The 23,305-nt window shown below is 33.8% G+C and overlaps 2 protein-coding genes across 2 annotated transcripts; one reads left to right on the top strand and one right to left on the bottom strand.

Moving 5' to 3' along the window:
* The first annotated feature begins 1,819 nt into the window (after positions 1–1,819).
* On the top strand, positions 1,820–5,594 carry LOC111984291 (probable glycosyltransferase At5g25310). Its single transcript, XM_024015912.2, has 3 exons — positions 1,820–2,003; positions 3,774–4,131; positions 4,781–5,594. The coding sequence occupies exons 1-3, from the start codon at positions 1,936–1,938 to the stop codon at positions 5,444–5,446; spliced, it is 1,092 nt and encodes a 363-aa protein (XP_023871680.1). The 5' UTR covers positions 1,820–1,935; the 3' UTR covers positions 5,447–5,594.
* An 8,467-nt stretch (positions 5,595–14,061) lies between these two features.
* Positions 14,062–17,906, bottom strand: LOC111984324 (ACT domain-containing protein ACR2). The gene is given in 10 exon segments (XM_024015945.2): positions 14,062–14,285; positions 14,288–14,579; positions 14,673–14,777; positions 15,184–15,879; positions 16,476–16,543; positions 16,688–16,802; positions 16,888–16,939; positions 17,059–17,130; positions 17,398–17,561; positions 17,801–17,906. Coding segments are annotated over 8 exon segments (1,440 nt in total). The 5' UTR covers position 17,130; positions 17,398–17,561; positions 17,801–17,906; the 3' UTR covers positions 14,062–14,244.
* Positions 17,907–23,305: the final 5,399 nt, after the last annotated feature.

Below are 23,305 nucleotides of genomic sequence, written 5' to 3'. Positions count from 1 at the left end.
GGATTTCATTAATGTCCACCTTTTTAAATTTAAAATTCTTATAATATAGACCCTCTACGAGCAGGGACGGACGCAGGATTTCAAGCTAGGGGGGGCCGGAGATAAGCGAAAAAAAAAAAAAAAATCAAACACACATCCATATAGTCACTGGCGGAGCCAGGAAATTTTCTTAGGAGAAGCAAGTTAGTTATGCCTACATTGTGTTAATAGGTTAAGCCTACATTGGCTCAAAATGCAAAAAACTCAAGTTAATTTGGCCCAAATTATGGCCAAAATTAAATTACTTTATTTCACAAACTAACTTTAAGTAAACTTGTGCCTACATTTTTTTCACTGTACTAAATTATTTGTGCTTAGGTTAATAGGTTTGAACTTATCTTTTTACATTTTAGAGCTTTTCTAAGAAGTTACATCTAATGTTTCAGCATTTAGGATAAAAAATTGATTAATAGGTATGAAATTTTGAAGATTTATACAATAATTTTTGTTAAAAAAAGTGTGAACAATGAGGTGCAAATTACTATTTAAGTGCAATTAGATCAAATCAAACAATTAAAAAATTATTAGTCCTCCTACTATTATCAGATATAAATAGATAATCTAATATTCTAATATAAACCACATTATTATATATTATATTATTATTATTATTATTATAAATAGATTTATACAATTTTTTTTTAAAGGTTTTCATGGGCTTTTGAAAACTCTTGAGCTAACTGGCTGGGGGGCCTGAGCTAAAAATCAAGGGGGGCCCAAGCTAAAAACCAAGAGCTCCAAACCTGTTTTTTTTTTATTTTACATACTAAAAATTTTTTTTTTTGGACCCAGGGGGGGCCCGGGCCCCCTTTGCCCTACACCTGGGTCCGTCCCTATCTACGAGTTTCTATGGATTTTTAAAATTAATTAAAATCTACCTGCATAAATTACATTTGAGACCTATTTGAGCAGTAAAAGAAACCTTCACATTAATACTAAGCTGTAGTGTATAAAACTTGGAAATGATTGTATATCATTTATCATGTTTATTTATTATGGCCTGTACACATGGTAAGTCTTTTTATAATCATTTTATTCTTTGATACCAAAAGAGCACCTATGGTGGAAATGAAGAGATATGGTAATTGGTACCTAAATAGATCTTTAGAAGAGCCAAATCTCTCTCTCTCTCTCTCCTGAATTTTGCTTTTCTTTGATAGACTTATTTTGTTGTCTCTTTTTATAGAACTTGCCCCAAAAAAAAAAGTGGGGAAATAGCAACAGCTATCTGGCGGGAAAAGAAGTTAGAGAAAAGCCCAAACAAAACACAACTTCTAGCCACGACGCGTTTAAGTTGCGAACTTATTAGTTAGCACATGAGGGTCAAATCCGTAATTTCTTACTCAGTAGCTTCTCACTTTTCGTCTTCAAGTAGTGAGCTGTGATCTTTCTCAAATAAAAAAAAAAAAAGTAGTGAGCTGTGATCATTGCACTTTTCCAAACCGTTTTATCTCGTTTTCTATCTCTCTCTTTTTCTCCCTCCATTTCCATTTTTTTTCTCGGGAAAACAAAATCAGAGCAACCAAACAGTAACACTACACTTTGAGAAGTGTGAGAAATGAGAATAATAAGTTGCCATGGATATTCACTTCGTTTACTATCGTCGCTGTGCGTGGCTTCAATCTTCGTCGTTATGATTCTCTCAAGCCATTTCTGTGAGCTCATGAGAACGTTCGACGCTAACTCCAAGTCCTCCGAGTACTCAGTTCCTTTGCTTGAGTTACAGCAAAAGCTCACCACCACTCACGATCATGTCACACCTCTAGTGAATAAATACAGAGAATAATTAGAAAGCAAGCGAAACTGAGCAGAGAGAAAGAGCTTGAACTAGGATTAGCGCGAGCACGAGCTTCGATTCGAAGAGCCACCGCAGCTTCAAGGCGCAACCGCTCTGCAATGTCCCTCAACGCCACCGATTTCGTCCCCTCCGGTCGTGTTTATCGCAACCCCTCCGCTTTTTACCAGTAAGCCTTTCTTTCTTTCTTTTGTTTTATTTAATTTTTCAAACATAGATTTAAAAATTTTAAAAATATATATATATCTAATGGTATAATTATATAGTATATAATGAAAAGGTAGAATTTAAAGCGTCGAAAGTTTTGAAAAACTGCTTTGCTTCTAAGTCACCGTTAATTTATTTTGATAAGTGGTTTGGGTATGGGCTTTTATTATGAGAGAATTTCTTGACATAAACGCTAGCTAGCTAATTAAGGTGTGTGAAGTGCGCACTCACTCGATCAATTCCTTTCACCGTTTCACAGATCATAGTTATTGGAAAAGCGGGGCTTTTCTACTTATTGTAATGTAATGGATACTTCATATGTGCCCATACCTTTTCTTTTACTCTTTTATCAATGCTCTAAAGTCAAATTAATATCCCACTTCTCTTACGGTTACTCTGTTGGTATTGGACCACGCATGCAAGCAAGCCCCAAAAAAATTTAACATAATAAATAAATATAAAACGGTTAATAAATGAAATAAAATCTTAATCATTGGTATTGGAATTAGGATAAAATATAGGGATGAGACAACAGTTGTAACCAAATCCTTACTTTGCAAGTTTATCTGAAAGTTGTAGAAGCATTTGAATTGAAATTTTGATTTGCAACTGCCTGTAGAGGGAAAGCTAGCATTGTTTTTAATTGTGTCTAAATCTAATCATGGCATTATTTTATTTTAATAGTATCTGATGCTTCCACATTTGTACAAGTTGATTAATTTGCATAGATGAGCTGGAACCATCAAAGATATATGTGAAACTGAAATCACCAATTAATCCATCTGTTAACTGTTAATTACCTGGCTAGCTAGTGTGCTAAATAAGATGAATTAAGTACAGTACAATAGTCAATAGTGTACCTTTTTACTCAATTTGACCCATCTGATACTCTCTTACTTGAAAATTAAGTGCTCAACCTCACTTTGTTCGGGACCAACAAAGTTTTTGTCAATTAATTCCCTATAATAAAATTAAGTTTCAGCTCATAATTTCTCTCTGAAATTATTTAGTGCACTCGTATACATCACTACTCCACACATAAATCTGCACATGAAATTCATATTTTATGTAAGAGCAAGGTATGATGCACCTTATGCACTGCATGATTTTCTTATTCTGTAAATATTGTCTAACTCTTGATTATTAATACTGTTTGGATATTTTGTTTATTAAAAAAAAAAAATCATTTTAAACCATCACAATTCTTAACGGTTTTTTACTTGTCGTAGCCATTATTATCATTATCATTAAACCATTATTTATTATTATCATGCATGCAGTTGATTAACAAGTTTTAGACGCTGAACTATGATTTTCTTTTTTCTTTGATAGGAATAGAACAGAACAGAACTATGATTTAATATACAATGACTATTCTTTCTCAAAAAAAAAAATATATATATATATATATATATACAAATATATATATACAGACTATTGATTACACTTTTTTTTTTTTATGAGAGACTATTGATTACATTGATGTAACATATAATGATTAACCCTGAAACACAAGCTAGCTAGAAGGTTATTATATGACTTTCGGGGTTTTTCACAACCTTCAATTCTAGCTACTAGAGTAGTGTCGCAGTATTTCAGCTAAAAAAAAGAGTAGTGTCGCAGTAGCCAAATGCCAAATCACTCAAACGCCCATCATGCATGATCATCATGTAGAAAATTGAAAGATACGGAGATTTACATGTTTACCCTTGATGAATTTCAAAAATGACAGGAGCTACATGGAGATGGAGAGAAGATTCAAAGTGCACATGTACACAGAAGGCGAGCCACCGATAGCCCACGATGGACCATGCAAAGACATCTATAGCGTGGAAGGGAGGTTCATCCATGAGATGGAGCAAGGAGCCGTGGCTAAGAGGTTCAGGACCAAGGATCCACAAAGGGCCCATGTTCACTTCATGCCCTTCAGCGTGACTTGGATGGTCAGATACCTTTACACACCTCTCTCTAACGACATAGCCCCACTAAGGCGGTTTGTCTCTGATTATGTCAGACTCGTTTCTACCAAGTACCCCTTTTGGAATAGAACCCATGGTGCTGACCACTTCATGCTTGCTTGTCATGATTGGGTAAGTTCCTTTCTACCTTGCCTTTCTCTCCTTTTCGTTTTCTTGGTCCTTCAATTTTGTCCCTAGGAATTAGGATTCTGCTGTTTCTGACACCACTAATAGTACTGTTTGCGGCTTTGTGTGTATGTCACTGTCTGTCCCTAATGTCTTCATGATTTTCACAAGTGGAATGCCAAGCTTGGCCAACTTTTTAGATATAGTTTGGCTTTTGTTAATGGTGTCTTTTTTTGCATTTTAAGGAAGCTTTAAAAGGATGCCATATTGAGTAAGAAATAGAAGAAAAATAACTAATAAAAATAGACTTTTAAAAGATCGTGTCATATTGAGTAAGAAACAGAAAGAAAAAAAAGACTAATAAAAATATAACTTTAAGTTGAAAGTTGTTTGACTTCATGCAAAAAAGTAAATAAAAACACCCACTAATAGGATCCTAAATTTAGTTCCTATTCTTTGTACTATTTCACAATTGAAACACATGGCTTGATTGAATTTAATTATCTTTAAGAAAGATAATTCTATTGTATTGGTTAACACAAGCATGTACAGTATTTGAATTTAAATAGAAATCAAAAATACTTCTTGGAAGGTTGTATCTTCTTGGTTTACAAAGAAATTAAATGAAGCAACTAACCATTTCCAAAAATTGCAGGGTCCCCATGCATCAAAGGGTAACCCTTTCCTCTACAACACATCCATCCGAGTCCTTTGCAATGCCAACACCTCCGAAGGTTTCAACCCCCAAAAAGACGTTAGCCTCCCAGAAATACACCTCTATGGTGGCAATGTATCCCCCAAACTACTCACTCCCCCACCGGAAAATGCCTCACGTCCCTATCTTGCTTTCTTTGCCGGCGGAATCCACGGCCCGATCCGACCCATATTACTAAACCATTGGAAAAACCGTGATAATGTTCTGCGTGTCTATGAGTACCTTTCCAAAGACTTAGACTACGACTCCTTTATGCTTCAGTCTAAGTTCTGTCTATGCCCTAGTGGGCATGAAGTGGCCAGCCCAAGAATTGTGGAAGCCATTTATGCTGAATGTGTGCCTGTGATTTTGTCACAGAATTATGTGTTGCCCTTCAGTGATGTATTGAAGTGGGAGGAATTTTCGATTCAGGTTGATGTGTTGGATATCCCTAGACTGAAGAATGTGTTGAGGGCAGTTCCGGAAGAGAAGTATAGGAGGCTTAAGGAGGGGTTAAGGGTTGTGAGGAGGCATTTTATGTTGAACCAGCCACCTAAAAGATTTGATGTTTTTCATATGATTTTACACTCTGTATGGCTTAGGAGATTAGATGTAAAACTTGACTAGATTTTTTTTTTTTTTTTTTGGTTCTTTTTTCTCTCCACCCTCTCTCTCTGAAATCCTGTGACTCGTATAGCTGGAAAATGCCATAGCGGATAAGTACTTCTTAAAAAAAAATTAATGAATGGGAAAGAAAAATGTCATTTTCTGGTGCAGTGCTCATATGATGAAGTATTGGTTAGATTGTTGTTTAGGGTTTGGTATATACTCTCCATTTAATTGTCCAAAATTAAATTTTATAAATCTGAACATTATTTTAAAATTTAAATAATGTGATATTATATATGTTATTAGAAATGTTTTTTTTTTTTTTGTTAATCTTAACCGAAATATATATTCTTCATGTCACATGAAATCTAACAGTAGACAAAATTACCACCCAAAAAAAAAGTAGACGAAGCCCAGGCCCGATCGGCTGAATTGGAAATAGTGCACAGACATGATCCTATCAATTCTACCATGCCTCTATCTATTTTATCGAATCCACAACATAATGGACTTAAAAAAAAAATTGGGCCTCATAAGCCAGTTAAGCCTAAAATTGTGAGGCCCCTTCACTGGTATTGGTTAATGATTATAACAAATAGAAGCTCTCTCGTGGTGGCACCGGCCCATTACCATTGTAAATTTGTATATTTCACTTTTCACCCTTATCGGCCATTCATCTGAGTACTTTCCAGTTTCTTTGTGTGCTATCTGTAGTTTCTCCTACTCTCGTCTAAAATATTGGATCTCTGTCAAATTCTCTCCTAAATAGAAAAATCCCAACACTGTCAAATGTCTACATAACCCCTTTTGGAAAACGCAATCAGCGGCACTCCACAAAATAGCCTCAGTCTTCCGTTGTTCCAATGTAACGATACAATGTACCGGCCCTATTTTAGGATTCTTTTTTCTATTTTCCAAAATTTTATAATTCTCTAATAAAAAAGAGAGATATTATGTCCACAAAAAATCCTATGTAGCAAATTGTTACAGTTGTTATTGGTAGGTGGAGAAGTAATTTCAATGGTAGGTTTAAATTAAAACCAATAACAACTAATATAATGTGTAGAAAAAAATCTTCTATATCATTTTTTGCATTCTAGCATATTAGACTTATAAATATTAATAAATTATAAAATTTGAAACAAAAATTTAAAACCATAACAGCATCCAGAGTGGGCTGCTCAAATGCTAAATGTAAAGGCCCAAAATATGCTCAACAATTGAATGGCTAAACGGGTAAATGCCAAGTTTTTATGGCATAGTACTACAATGCCATCTTACATGTAAGATGGCATTGTAGCGCTATGCCAAACCAGAATAATATATTTTACTCCTTTATTTTTCTCTCTCCTTTGTGTCAAAATTTCTCTTAGCATCTGAGTATTTCGTCTCCCTCACTCTTTTCGACTTCTCTCGTTTCTCTCTCTTTGTGCTGGTACTTGAGGTAGAAGACGTTGGAGTCACCGGTGGCAGTGGAGGGGATGAGTTTGGCGTTAAGGAGCTTGAGGATTTCGTGGTAGATGTTGGAGAGCTCCAACTCGATTCGGGTCAAAAAGCGCTGCCCAAAGTGGTTGCGATCTGGGTTGAGAGTGGGTTGCAATCTGGGTTGCGCCGCCGGTTCGATCTTCTAGGCTGCGATATGGGTTGTGTGTGTGTGTGTGTGTGTGTGTGTTTTTTTTTTTTTTTGATCAACGACTAAAGGAAGAGGTCTGGGTTGTGATCTAGGTTGCGATCTGGGTTCTGTGTTTTAGATTTGTTGTGATTTGCTTGTTTGATTTGGGTGATTTTGGTATGGATTTTTTGTTGTGATTTTGCTAGGGTGGCAGGTGGTGATTTTTTGTTGTGATTTTGGTATGGATTTTTAGATTTGTTGTGGTTTTTTGCTGTGATTTTGCTGGGGTGGCAAGTGTGTGTGTGTGTGTTTTTTTTTTTTTTTTTTGATCAACGACTAAAGGAAGAGGTCTGGGTTGTGATCTAGGTTGCGATCTGGGTTCTGTGTTTTAGATTTGTTGTGATTTGCTTGTTTGATTTGGGTGATTTTGGTATGGATTTTTTGTTGTGATTTTGCTAGGGTGGCAGGTGGTGATTTTTTGTTGTGATTTTGGTATGGATTTTTAGATTTGTTGTGGTTTTTTGCTGTGATTTTGCTGGGGTGGCAGGTAGATTTCTAGTGCTTGTTTGATTTGGGTGATTTTTTGTTGTGATTTTGCTGGGTATGGGTTTGCTAGAGGTTGAGGGAGAAAGGAAAAGAAAGAGAAAAAGAGAAATAGTAAAAAAAGATTAAAAAAGAATATTTAAATAAAATGGGAAAAAAAATAGAGTTTTGGAATATTAGGTGTATTGAAAAATGGTATGGTATAAGTGTTAAAGTAGCTTTTTGGGATGGTAAAATAAGATAGGATGAGATTCTCGGTTGTGGATACTCTAACTAAGGTTTGGGGCAGCTTGAATTTAAACTAGTTTTGAACTAGTTTTCTGCCCAAGCTACAAATTAATTGTCTAGACAGATTTTTTCCAATTTCCCGTACTAGCTCTTGGTTGGTTAACTTATTTCACTGCTCTCTTTCTTAATCGGAATATGCATCAACAACTGGTAAGTGCATCAACAACTAAGCTTTGGGCTTTTAGTGATGGAATACAGATGTGCCTGCATATGCATATTAACGCTCTTGAAGTTGAATTGGATGCTAAAATTATTTCTAATTTGATGAACAATACTAGAAGTTCGAATGCTACTAACTATGCCATTGTGGCTGATTGTAAGGCGTCGATATCCCAAATCCCTCAAGTGAAGGTGATTCATTGCTTTAGGGAAGGCAACCGCTATGCAGATGGCCTTGCTAGATTAGGATGTTCGTTATCTTCTATTTTTATGTATTTCAGTTATCCCCCCTCCTTTATCCTAGATGCTTATATGGCAGACTTGTATATATTATCTCAGATCAGGCTTTATCCTGCCTCTGATGCTTTTTCTTCTTAATTGAATGCAATATCCAGTTTACCAAAAAAAAAACAGGTGACTCTAAGATGATTGAGAGTAGGTCGTTCAATAATCACTAATGGCTAGTCAATGACCAAGAAATCCACCATTTTTGTGATCTGCCAAGGTAAGTCTTGATTGTGATCAAGAGAGTGACCAACTTTTAAGGATGAATTTTATTTCCTAGTGAAAACTACAAAGGATAAGGTTAAGGTTGCATCTTATCCTTATTGACATGTAACTTCCAAAAAGTTGGCCAACAAAGAATATCAATTAAGCTACCATTGTCACTAGGACCTGGCAAGTCTTATATTTAGAAATTGGAAGTGACAACTAAAGCATCAATTTTAGGATGCACACACAGGCATGAATATGGGTACAATTATGACACAACAACACGAGCAATTTTTGAAAAATTATAATATAAAACGGCAAGTACAAAACTAGAATGACACGGACACGACAATGGTACAGCACTCTAAATAAAGTGTCCATACATCCTAGGGCATCATCATGTGGATGTTGCAATTCCAACGCATCAACTTCAAGTTCTCATCAAGATGCATCTTCGGTCTTCACTGATTTGTGTTTCACCCCAGTCTGAATCTTGCTTTGACCGACCTTCTTGCCTTTGACCAACAAACTTCTAGATTTGTCCTTGCCTAACCAGAGTTTCCATATTCTCTTTTAGGTCAAAACAATCTTCGAAGTTATGACCATGATCACTATACAGTGGAAGCGATAATAGTTTTCTGATCTCTTATCCAAATGCGTTTTGAGTTTTCCCATTCAAGTCTGGGTTTGTCCTTGATTTACATGAAAACTTGAACAAAAAGGTGTGTTGAAAGGAGTCTAGTTCAAGAATTAGCTATCAAGGGCCCTAAAATTCTCCCCTTCATGTGAAGGTTTTTCTGATGCTCAAGGGCTTTTGATTTAGATTCAGATTCAGATCTTTGATCATCTCCTTTTTCCTTCCTCATTTTTTCCTCCATTGCTACCAACCTCTCTAGAATTTAAAGGATCCTTCCCATTGATATATTTTTGAGCTTTGGTTATTAACTACATCATGCTGGATGGTGTTCTGTGTTAGAGCAAGAAAAGGAACTTTTTAGCTAGATTGTAGCCCATAAATGCTACTAGAGTCTAGAACAACCTTCTCATATGCTTCGTCAACTTGTAGGAGTTCCTTATTGAAATTGGTCAAATAGCTAGGACTTCAAAGATTTTCCTTCTCTCTGTTTGATGTTCAATAGGGAGGTAGACGATATGTTGTCCATGACTTTGGTCACCTATGAATAATTGATAAACAACTTATTGACAGGAGTGGAGTTAGAAATTTTTGTTTGAGGGCTAATTTGTATTACTAATTTATTAGTCTATACAAAATTTCATACATATACACAAACACATGCATCTATACATATCCACAGAAATTAGTATCTTTCATAATGAAATCCTTAAAATTAAATGTTTCATAGAATTAAATTAATCTTTCACCATCTTCTATAATGAAACCTAACAATTTTCATTTTCAATTAATATAAGTTACCAAATTGCCTATCATTGTGAGTAAAAAAATTTCAATTAAATTAATGAAGTATTCAAAGACATGAATGATTCAAAACTTTAAGAGACAGGAGAACACACTTTACCATAAAAAATTAATTTGAGAAACAATTCATTCTCTATAACTACTAAATAAATTGGACAATTTTTTTAAGAACATTATTGGACCAACACAAATATTTAGGAGGGCCAAATCCCATTTTTGGGGGGCTAATTATTAAAATATTAAATATTTCTATACAATAAAAAGAAATTTTAAAAAATTTGGGGGGGGGGGGGGGGGGGGCCTAATATGGCTAGTCTAAATTTATATATATTTAAAAACTGAAGTATAGCATTTATTGTTGTTACGTTTCTTTAAGCTACCTCATCATCTACGTCATTGTCACATCATTATTTTTTTTGTATTTATTTTTTATCTTTAATTTTTTTTTTTGATAATATTAAATATATAGATACATTGACTTTACAAATTCATATTAGGCAGTTTTAACTTTACATATTCATCTACTTTAATTTTAATATTATAACTAAGTATTGTCTATACATATTCCTCTTAAACAGTTTTAACTTTACATATAACTTTGCCCCTTTATTTTCTTTTATTTTGACTCTTATTATTCTCATTCTCATTCTCTTATTATAAATTTGTCAGTCTCTCCCATTTTATACATATTTTATTTTCCTACACAACAAGGCTATCTCTCTCTCTCTCTCTCTCTCTCTCTCTCTCTCAAATTTTTTTTTTTGGATTTTTTATGAAGTTTGTACACTCATTTTCTTATTTTTGACTAACCTATATGTGTTCCTTGATGCAAGTATTTGTTTTTCATATTATTTACAACACTAAATATTTTTAATGTTGTAGACCAAATTTGGAGAAAAATCATATTATAATATGTCCATATTTTATATTTGATGAATCCAATGAATCAGTGGGCTAAAATTTCTGAGTGTTAACGATCTACAAGTATAATCCTGAAAATAACAAACAATAAGTCAGAGGAGACCAGTGGAGGCCGGCCAAAAACCCTCCGATGGTGAAGTCAGTGAGTTTGTAATTCTCAGTAAAGGGAAAAATTCTCTAATGGAAAATTTATGAATTACCTTTCACCTTCCTGTAGAAGAACCTTTATATAGTTTTTTCCTGAGACAGTTATCTCTCCTACCGTTGTGGAGTTTGGAGAATTCTGAGATAACTCTCATAACTGCTTTGGAAGTTACTTTATTTGGGGTATATTGATTATAACCATTTTCAAAGAAGGAACGGATATAGTCTAATAAAAAAATGGAGTACTTAAAAGGAGATTCTCAGGACACTCGTCCATCTTACTAGATTGATGGACGAGCGAATCCTCGGACAAGCTCGTCCATTTGGACAAATGGATGGACGAGCTTACAGTAAATGGAGTCTCTTTCCTGTGGACGAGCTATATGGACGAGTTTAACAGTTGGGTTTTTTTTGTAACATCATCAATATTGTTGTCAGGTTTTAGTTTATTTGGAAAATATCAAGATAGTCTGGACAATATGATGAAGAACAATTAGTACAGTTGAAGAAGATGGTCTTTGTGCAGTTTCCTTTCACTGTTTATAAATATTTTGTTTAATAAATTAGTACCAAATTGTTATGTCTTTATTATATGACGTATTTAGGTGCTTGAGTAATTGTTTTTAAGCATTTATGAATATTTTGTATTGCTCAACTTCCTAATCTCGTTAGTGTATTCTTTGAGATTTTTAAGAAAATAAATTCAATTTTGAGTTTAAAATTATTTATTTATCTATTCATTTTTTACATGTTGGATTAGATATTAGATTAGATTATGACAATATTAAGACAATACTTCTTCTTTTTTCAAAAATTTCTCTACTCTTTTCCCCTTTTGTACTCTTTTTTTTTTTTTTAATTATGAAAAATGAGTTACAATCATTATGTATAAAGCAATAACCAACACTTTTTTTCCTGGGAATAGTGACATATTTCTATATCATTACTTCAAAACCTTACAAAAAAATTTGAATTTGATTATGTATTGGATATTTGGCTTGATCACATTACGTTTGAAATGTTTTACATATTTGGGAGAATGAGTTTGACTTTAATATGTGTTTTATTTTTTCCTTTATTTTTTTTTTTTTAATTGTAGTTTGATTGAATTTTAATAATTTTTTTGATACATTTCTCGGTTTTTTTATTGTACGGTGGAAAAAATTATGCTTGAAAAAGTTTGTTTAAAACTAAAAAAATAATTTCCAAATTTTATTTACTTTTTAATGATACACAAAATGTTATAAATAATTTTTATTAAAAAAATTAATATATTTTTTCTCTTTTTTGAATTCCAAAGATGTTTAAAACTTAAAAAGTAATTTCCAAATTTTATTTACTTTTTAATGATACACAAAATGTTATAAATAATTTTTATTAAAAAAATTAATATATTTTTTCTCTTTTTTGAATTCCAAAGAAAAATTATACTATTTTCATTTTTGTTTGAAAAAAATTATATATATTACATTTATAATTTTCCTTATAAAAAATGAAAATATGATTATGAAATACATTATTATTTATTAAATTAGTCCAAACTGCAAAAAAATAAATTTATTGAAACCATCCTAACAATATTATCACGAACAACATGCGAAATCTGCAACTAGTTTTGTTAATGCATAAAACAATATCACCTTTAGAATACATGTGTTTTATATGTTATCATTCATTCTTGCCATAAATGGAGGATTATATATATATATATAGTAGCTGTAATTTTTCTGATCTTCTAGGCTCAAGTTCAACATTACTTGCAAGATTAGCTTTGGTGTAGGGAATATATATGGGCGTCATCTGAGGGGATCACAAATATGTCGATGCTCGTAACTGTAGTGATATACCGTGGTTTTCGGAGTTATCGCCTATTGGTGATGAGATCTAGCGGCGGCTTTACAGGTAAGCCAAGGTGTTAAAAAATAAAATTTACATACATAGTTATTTTAAAAACTAATATGATTTGTATGCCCTAAAAACATATATATTGAAAACTTTAACCTAAAAATCCCAAGAATTTTGGTTCAACAAAATTAATCTTAACCCCCTAAACATAATTTTTAACCTCTTAAACAAATAATAGTAATAATGAAAATAGAAGCCCAAATAACAATATTAAAAATTAGAGAAATTTTATGGACACAACAAAATCTTTCAATATTTTCACATTACCATTGTGTTTGACTGTGGTGGGCCCTAGTCTATAATTTTATTTTGACCCTTGAGGGACTAACAACCCAACTATTGTAATAATTTGTTGTGTCCTTAGCACAATTTTAAAAATTGGGCTAAACAAAAATAAATAAACAAAATATTTAATAAATAAACACATTCAAAAATAAAAATTTCTAACCATTCAAATTTGTAACTCGTTCTACACAATCTCCTATTTCATTTTTTCTATTAAAAAAAACATCAAAAGAGATATTGTGACCGTGAGTTATCCTTGATAGCACTAACAGTTGTACCCTTCTTAATGACTCAGCTTATGGTCGAAGTAATCTCTCTCTCTCTCTCTCTCTCTCTCACCACTTTTCTATTGCCTATCTCTCATTAGTCTCCTTTTATTTTTATTTTTTTTTTCATTTTGTTAGTAGAAGAAAATTATTAAATTTCATGTATTTCTATGGTTTTTTTGTAATGTCAATATAATCTAATTCTCTTTTTATAAAATTTTTATAATTTAAGCTTCTTAATGATTGCCCTAGAAAAATTTTCAAAAACTATCATTATTGTGATCATTTATTTACTAAACAATACTTCTAGTTGAAATAGATGGACGATCTACTAACCTATCACAATGAAATTTTGACTTTAGAATAGTTCACTTAGCATCCATAGATGCATGCATATTCTCGCAATTTGACATATTCAAAATTGAATGGCCATGATCTACACATTCAAAATTGTATAGTCATGATCATAATTTCTTTTATTTACAACTTGAAATAATTTCATCAAGTGTTCCTCCATTGTTTCACATAATTGTAGATCCCGATAATTAGACTCATAGTGAGATTTATTATTGATGTGAAATGAGAAAATATAATGTGGTTATATTCCAAAATATATGTTTATTAATATACAGTCCATTCCACATAATTCTTAGTCTAACGACTGGCATCTGCACTACTGCATTTTTTTAATTAAATCATAGTTATTTACAACCCTAAAAGCAAATTCCATCTGTAGAATGGCCTTGCTAGGATTTAGCTATATTTACATGGATGACTTGATAGTAATAAAGTTATTAGAGAACCACTCGCTTTTAACATGTGTGAAAAAGAGAAACGAGATCTTTCAGGCGAGCTTGTTCTTAATGTGTCATTCTTGACTTGAAGGGCTATTGGACCCATCTCTTTCTTCATCGACTCTATGAACTCCATGTCTATCTTATTCCCTGACATGTCCCTCACATAGAAAGCATTTATGGCCTTCTCTCCCTGCGTTTCTACATCTGCTCGGACAACGTTTAGACCATTCTCTCGAAGAACCCGAGTTATATCAGAGAGCAAGCCTACCCTATTGTCTGCACACAATTCTAACCGAACTCCCTGTGCAAATTAACCAAAAAGCTAATTATGATTATGGCAACAAGGATAGAATTTGAGTACTGGTTTAATTTAATGGTTTAAGGCAGTGCTCACCTCACAAACCCGGCGCTCTATGGCGGCCTCTAAGCATTTTATTACTCGTTGTTTCTCACACTCTGTACTCATGGCACACCCATCTAAGTGTCGGATAAAATACTCCTGCAATCAACAGTATCAGTCTCCATAAACATTGTAGTGCTAATTTAGCCAAAGCATGAATTTTATCTAAATTATGTTTTAGAAACATTGCATGCTCACTCGCAACAATGAGTCAAAAGACTCTCAACTTGGGTAACGATTGAGATTAATATTCAATAAACATGATATCAATAGTAGATACAATGAAAATGATATTGCACTAATTATAATCTATCATCTCAACAATTTGTGAGAAAGTTACGAAATTTATTGTGTTTGTAGCATCATGCAACTAGCAATTGCCTACTTCACATGTAACATATAATCTTGAATCAAAAATCTAGTATTCCTGGAACCTTTTGCAGTAATAAACATGATAGCTTTTACATGTATGCAGTTAGCTTAGCTTATGTATAACCATACATACCTGGAAGGCATAACCTCCATCTGAATTTATTGAAGCATGGAAAATCACGTACTGCATGTCAGTAAGCGTGCACACTGTATCAAACATGAGTCTTGGTCGATCCTTGCAATTTATGTTCACAATGGAGTAACCCTTTTCGTCACAACTCTCAATCTTCACCGTTGTCTTCATCCCGGCCTCCTCATCACTTTCCGAATCTGATGGTGTCGTTGGCAAGCTCACGGTCCTAGATGGCGGCCCCTCGAAGTCCCTAACCGAGAGCATGAGCTGATGCAAGCGGCGTTCGACATTGGTCACGGCGCCTTCTCCTCCAAGAAAATCTGCGGTCTTAGCTTCTTGTTGGTTGGGCTGGTTCGTAGTAGGGGTTGGGGTTATTGTGGCTCGAAGGACTGTAGTGAGGTGATCTTCAATACTTGCAAGGCGATTGGGATCTTCAATTGGGGTGTGAGTGGATTGATCTGAAATGTAGGCAACACAAGCCAAGCGATCATTATGACTCCATGCATGAGCTTCCACAACGTTGCAATGGAGGTCTGCTAAGGCAGCTGATAGCTCGGAAAATAAACCAGGCCTATCTGTTCCGCTCATTTCGATGACTGTGTGCTCATTATTGTTATTGGGTTCAGGACTGAATACCATATTTGCATAGGTCTTTGCCTTGGCCGAATTATGGGTTTCCCTTGTTGTACCTATGGCCTGCAAAGTTTCCTACATATGTTAGTGCTTTCATGAATACAAAAATTCCTATCCGAGAAAGTGAATATCATCAACTGCGTGGTAACATTTACCTCTGGTATTGTATGCTAACAGTTCTTGGAGTGGGGGTATATATGCATTGAGTTGTGTTTATTACAAAATACTCGCAAATGGTTACATACAGCTTTACACACAACTTATTTTTGAACTGAAATTATAATTTTGAACTTTGAAATCTTGACTTGATCAATTCAAAAATAGGATGCATATAACAATTTATGTGTAACAAGTATTATCCATATGTATTTTAGAGTTGAACGGTGGTTGTTATACACTGTGTTATAACTGAAAATATGATTGAGTTTATTTTAAACTTTAATTTCTTAGAATCTAAATTATGTTATTCCTCTTTAAAAAAACAAATATATATATATATATATAAATAAATTGTTTTAAAAATCTGTAGTGACCAATTCAAAACTACATGACTACCACGAGTTCTCACTGTTTCCATAATTTTCAATTTCATTTCTATAAAAAAAAAAAAAAATGTAAATGATAATGACAATATCACAAGAAGGAACTAATTAAATTACCTGCTTGATATAGTTAATGACTTTCTGGTCTGTGAGTTTGTTGCCATGCTCGTCTTTAACATGAAAAACTGCAAATTTACATACATTAATTCGATCAGCAAGAAGTTGAATCACAAATCATTGTGATGGGTTTTATTGGGAACCGTTAAAAGTCTATAAAATCAATTAATTATAAGAATATAATCAGAACTAATAAAAATGGTCATATATACCATCCATGAACCACACTGCATCAGAAGAAATGTAGCTCTTTGAGATTGTAAGATTGAGGTCTGTCAACACCTGCACCACTTCTAGGAGGAGGCCCTGCTTGTTCACGCTATCAACCTACACCACATCACACAAGCGACCTTGTTAATTAGCTTCGTGCATCGTAGAGAGAGACCCTTCTTTTTCTTTTAAACTCACGTACCTTTACTACTGTGCAATCATCCATGCTTTCATTGTCAATGCAAACTCTGCAACTGCAAGGCAAAACATGATAATTGGGTAAATCAATGGCTGGGAATTTCTATCTAGTGATCATTAGGATGTGCAATGGTGGATTTAGGAATTAGGATTAAAGGCTTAAATTGTTGCTTACATGGGGCCATTTATCCTCTCCGGGAGCTTATCAAAGTCAGGATCAAAGTAAGGAAAATAAACTTCATTCATACTGCACACACAGAGAGAGAGAGAGAGAGAGGTTGTCAAAACTCAAAAACGTTCTAACCAAATTAAAAGTGTAACTATTCATCAAAAGCTTTAGGACTTGAGGACTATAACAAGCTTAATTTGAATACTATTATAGCTCATCACAAAATTAGGAAAACCAACTCATCACATATTAAAAGAGAGCGGTAAAAATTAGAAAACGTTAAGTGGCGATAGGTTTATTTGAACGTTGAACCTAAAATGTAGGAGCATGATTAGACTAGCCTACCTTGCGTTATACCAAGAATTCTCTGTTCCACCTTTCTAAATTTATTTTTCTTCACATGCAACAATAACATGTATGTTGTGCGCAAAAGGATGATAATTACGTATCAGTTTTCACCATGCAACAATACTGTGTGCTTTCTTAAACTTGGAATATGTCAAAAACACCTGCAATGTACATACACGCATATTGATATGAAGGCCTTGACAAAATTATATGTACATGGTAATATAAAGAAGAAAAGGCTAGAGATGTAAATCAAGAGTGGCTTACTCTTAAAAAGAAGAAGTGGGGCAAGCCAAGCTCATTTTTAGAACCAACCCAGCAATGCCCAAAAGAGAGAGAGAAGAATCATGGTGATCTCAGTTCTCTCTCCTGAAAAAGATAAAATAGGTTAATTAATTACCTTCTTGAGGACAGCTTTTCTCTCCAGAGAAATGTATGTACCGGTTGGGGTTCTTGAATATTCGAGAGGAGTATGAATGGCTTAAATAGAATAGGAGAAATTGTATGGAAGAGATTGAATTGAGATAAACCAGAGAAGGATGTGTGAGAGAGAGACACGTACAAACTAAAAGTCAAAATGGGATATATCAGGCCACGTCTTGTAGTGAATTATTCTGCTCTTTCTTAGTCATACATCTCCTTCCCACAATTGTCCCTATGTTCTTGGTCTCCCTTGATGGTTGGAAATTCATATTCCATGCAAAATAAGTGATGACTAAGCTCTCTCTCTCTCTCTCTCTCTCTCTCTCTCAAACGCACACAATCTACAGCTTCATAGTAATGCCATGTGTAGCAGACATGTCCGAAAATTATGATGAAGCAGTGTTACAAATACAACAATTTTCGCAACAAATTTAAGTTGACTGGTTATCATTAATTTTTACATGAACTCAATAACACTTACATTACTTTATTCTTCACCGCTAAAAATTTGTCATCTCATGTAAAATTTGTTGTCAGGCCATGGACTTATTGATAATGATTGCAGACCGGGAATTTAGTTCTCTTACGTCACCGACCTGCCAACTTCCATTACAAAAATCGAAAAGTGCTATTTCCCCAAATTACCATTTTGTGGGCTAAGTTCATGCTATACGGCCATACCTTGTATAGCAAAAATGTGGGGTGATTGTATTAATTTTGTTTTAAAACACTTTAGTCAATGTTTTCTCCGAATAATTAATTTTGGACAAGCAAATCTCAATTTGCATTTAGATAAAAATTTGGCTGATGATACTTATCCATAAATAATATATATATATATATCAAAAAATTTCAAAGACCTGTAAAATAAAGCTTAGCTAACAAGGTCCAGCTTTCTACAACATGTGACGTGCGTCAATTTGCGTGCGCGCGGATTTGCATCCAAGGAAATATGGGCCATGAAGACTTTTTTGCCATCAGCTTTATAATTTTACCGACATTCCTTAATGATTGCAACAGAATTGTTCATGTTCAACTTTCCTTTCTCTAATTATCAAATTATAATAAATAAAAAAAACTTAAGAGCACTAGTATTAAAGAGTGTAAACATCTTTCAATTGCTATAATACAACTCAAGACAGCAAAAACTCATTTCATCAGAGTTTGTATACCTAAAAAATTTGCAACCTATGAATAATAAGGTTGTGCAATCTTACTATTCATAGGTTGTAAAGAAATAAATAATATTTAATCTTGTGATTGTGTGTGAAAAGAAAAAGATAGTAGGAGGAAAGAAAGAGATAAAAAAAAATTTTATTATTTTATTAGGTAGTTTATATTATTTTATTAGGTTGTGTGTAAAAATAAAAACTAGGATATAAGGTGAGTTGTAAAATAAGTTTTATTTTGCATCCTCAGATGCTAGTGCTCTAGGAAAGCTTTTTCGCATTTGCTACGGATTAATTTCATGTAGAACCCCATAACTAATAAGATCATAGGGTATTTTCCTGATCATATCAAAATTTTCAGCTTATTATATAATGGCAGCATTGTGCACTTGGCAACTGATTAAAAACTAGTTTTTTTCTTAAATTATCTAGTGTGTATGAGTTTCACACTATTTTTTATTTCAACTTTATTTTAAATAATTTAACTTTTAGTTTTTTGTCTCACATTATGCAAACAAACTATCAAAAATAAGCAATTTTTAAACAGACACGAATGTAAGTGTAAGAACTGCATTTGCATTTGACATTTGCTAAAGGTGTGTATAGATTGTATACTCACTAGTCCACTGCCATCTTACCTTGGAATGGATAGAACCTCAAGCCCTCTCCCATGCTTTGAAATTTCGGAAACACGGGATGGTTTACATTAATTACGTGACCCAGTGAGGCATTGAACTTTCTTGATTTTTGTATCTATCTTCGGCCTTAATACTCTCTTGGATTTAGATGACAAGTTGTGCTAGGCCTACGCTTCTACAAAACAAACAAGAATGATCAACGCAGACATGCACCTGCTTAGAAATTTCAATAGTCTATTCATCCAAAAATAAGAACCTGCTTAGAAATTGCATTTTAATTGCAATTCTAAGTACCTTTCAGTTACTATAACTGGGACTACGACTACTCCGGAAAATTATTGCACAATCATTTTCACACATTTTAAGGTTTTTTTTGTTTTGTTTTGTAGCTATTAAAACACGTTATTTCATTATTATAATTAAAACGTGTTAGTTTTGTTGTATACCCTGTTACGATACGCTAGCAAAAGAGTCAGAGATAAGGTGATTCGATTTGATAAATCCAACTGTTATTTTATCAGATGGTAATCGTTATCTGGTTGAGTCATAAGTCATAATCTATATGAAAGTTTTGATTCCAGGGCATGGGATTGGGACTAATTTTCCAACACTATCAATATCATGATCGTCTTTATAAAAAATCGATTGCAAATTCCGGTTTTTATTTATTTATTATTTATTTCGGTTCATGTATCAATATTTTTTTGTGAACATTAAAAGCCCAATCTTGTGTAAGGATTGGGCTGATTACACTTCGGATATGCTAGGTGGCCCTAGCCTTATGCACTACTTTGTAGACAATGACGAGGATACCACCTGAAAAAACCCAGTCAATTGCACCCATGTGAAACCAAGATTAGCCTTCACCCCCATTAAGCAAAGAAAGATGTAATCTCGATAATAGATATAAATGGAACCCAATGAACAAAACTTTGCAGAAGGCCTATGATTAACTTTTAAGAAAGCTGCAAATGAGTAATGGCATTTGCAAACTGTTAGTTCCATTGGACTCACCCCTCACTTTCAATTCTAAAACCAATCCTGTCCATCCACCCTTGATCGGTTACTCCTTTTTTTTCCCCACGTGTTCCAACAGTTCTACCAGTCAAAATGCCAAAAAATAACTCTGAAAAGAAAAATAAAAATCCCTTCATATTGATGTCACCCAGCTCCATTGAGTGAACAAAATGCCTAGATTTGGCAAAAAGGACACTTCCTGACCCCCAGAATTTAATTGTGGTTGAACCAGGGACCAACGGCACCATTCACATGGCCATTGCTGTGGATCCCAACCCCATTCGGTATAAGTGAAGAAGGCAATCCGACGGCCATCTGAGGTGGTGTAGCAGGGTATAACCCATGATTGTGTGGAAGGGCGTGGGGGCTCACATGAGGAGTGCTGGATGGACTCCCTTTCCGCTGTTGAAGGGCATGGATCTGCCTGAGCCCTTCCTCATGTATACGTGACAATGTATCCAATTCATTCATTGAAAGAGCTTCCAAGCCAGCACCATAAAGAGGGGCATGTCGTGACATTTCAGAATTATTCTGCTCTTTCTTAGTCATACATCTCCTTCCCACAATTGTCCCTATGTTCTTGGTCTCCCTTGATGGTTGGAAATTCATATTCCATGCAAAATAAGTGATGACTAAGCTCTCTCTCTCTCTCTCTCTCTCTCTCTCTCTCTCTCTCAAACGCACACAATCTACAGCTTCATAGTAATGCCATGTGTAGCAGACATGTCCGAAAATTATGATGAAGCAGTGTTACAAATACAACAATTTTCGCAACAAATTTAAGTTGACTGGTTATCATTAATTTTTACATAAACCCAATAACACTGACAGTAATACCACTAAAAATTTGTCATATCATGTAAAATTTGTTGTCAGGCCATGGACTTATTGATAATGATTGCAGACCGGGAATTTAGCTCTCTTACGTCACCGACCTGCCAACCTCCATTAGAAAAATCGAAAAGTGCTATTTCCCCAAATTACCATTTTGTGGGCTAAGTTCATGCTATTCGGCTATACCTTGTATAGCAAAAATGTGGGGTGATTGTATTAATTTTGTTTTAAAACACTTTAGTCAATGTTTTCTCCGAATAATTAATTTTGGACAAGCAAATCTCAATTGGCATTTAGATAAAAATTTGGCTGATGATACTTATCCATAAATAATATATATATATATATATATCAAAAAATTTCAAAGACCTGTAAAATAAAGCTTAGCTAACAAGGTCCAGCTTTCTACAACATGTGACGTGCGTCAATTTGCGTGCGCGCGGATTTGCATCTAAGGAAATAAGGGCTATGAAGACTTTTTTGCCATCAGCTTTATAATTTTACCGACATTCCTTAATGATTGCAACAGAAATGTTCATGTTCAACTTTCCTTTCTCTAATTATCAAATTATAATAAATAAAAAAACTTAAGAGCACTAGTATTAAAGAGTGTAAACATCTTTCAATTGTTATAATACAACTCAAGATAGCAAAAACTCATTTCATCAGAGTTTGTATACCTAAAAAATTTGCAACCTATGAATAATAAGATTGTGCAATCTTACTATTCATAGGTTGTAAAGAAATAAATAATATTTAATCTTGTGATTGTGTGTGAAAAGAAAAAGATAGCAGGAGGAAAGAGAGAGATAAAAATATTTTTTATTATTTTATTAGGTAGTTTATATTATTTTATTAGGTTGTGTGTAAAAATAAAAACTATGATATAAGGTGAGTTGTAAAATAAGTTTTATTTTGCATCCTCAGATACTAGTGCTCTAGGAAAGCTTTTCGCATTTGCTACGGATTAATTTCATGTAGAATCCCATAACTAATAAGATCATAGGGTATTTTCCTGATCATATCAAAATTTTCAGCTTATTATATAATGGCAGCATTGTGCACTTGGTAACTGATTAAAATCTAGTTTTTTTCTTAAATTATCTAGTGTGTATGAGTTTCACGCTATTTTTTATTTCAACTTTATTTCAAATAATATAACTTTTAGCTTTTTGTCTCACATTATGCAAACAAACTATCAAAAATAATCAATTTTTAAACAGACACGAATGTAAATGTAAGAATTGCATTTGCATTTGACATTTGCTAAAGGTGTGCATAGATTGTATACTCACTAGTCCACTGCCATCTTACCTTGGAATGGATAGAACCTCAAGCCCTCTCCCATGCTTTGAAATTTCGGAAACACGGGATGGTTTACATTAATTACGTGACCCAGTGAGGCATTGAACTTTCTTGATTTTTGTATCTATCTTCGGCCTTAATACTCTCTTGGATTTAGATGACAAGTTGTGCTAGGCCTACGCTTCTACAAAACAAACAAGAATGATCAACGCAGACATGCACCTGCTTAGAAATTCCAATGGTCTATTCATCCAAAAATAAGAACCTGCTTAGAAATTGCATTTTAATTGCAATTCTAAGTACCTTTCAGTTACTATATCTGGGACTACGACTACTCCGGAAAATTATTGCACAATCATTTTCACACATTTTAAGGTTTTTTTTGTTTTGTTTTGTAGCTATTAAAACACGTTATTTCATTATTATAATTAAAACGTGTTAGTTTTGTTGTATACCCTGTTACGATACGCTAGCAAAAGAGTCAGAGATAAGGTGATTCGATTTGATAAATCCAACTGT

Source organism: Quercus suber, unplaced genomic scaffold (genome assembly GCF_002906115.3).
Source record: "Quercus suber isolate HL8 unplaced genomic scaffold, Cork oak 2.0 scaffold_110, whole genome shotgun sequence".
Taxonomy (NCBI): domain Eukaryota; kingdom Viridiplantae; phylum Streptophyta; class Magnoliopsida; order Fagales; family Fagaceae; genus Quercus; species Quercus suber.
This window is presented reverse-complemented; position numbering and strand designations above follow the sequence as displayed.

Excerpts from the sequence above, each read along its gene's own strand:
- LOC111984291 (XM_024015912.2), top strand. The coding sequence starts at position 1,936 with ATGTCCCTCAACGCCACCGATTTCGTCCCCTCCGGTCGTGTTTATCGC. Across the intron at positions 2,004-3,773 it reads AACCCCTCCGCTTTTTACCA|GAGCTACATGGAGATGGAGA; the intron begins GTAAGCCTTTCT and ends CAAAAATGACAG. Across the intron at positions 4,132-4,780 it reads TGCTTGCTTGTCATGATTGG|GGTCCCCATGCATCAAAGGG; the intron begins GTAAGTTCCTTT and ends CAAAAATTGCAG.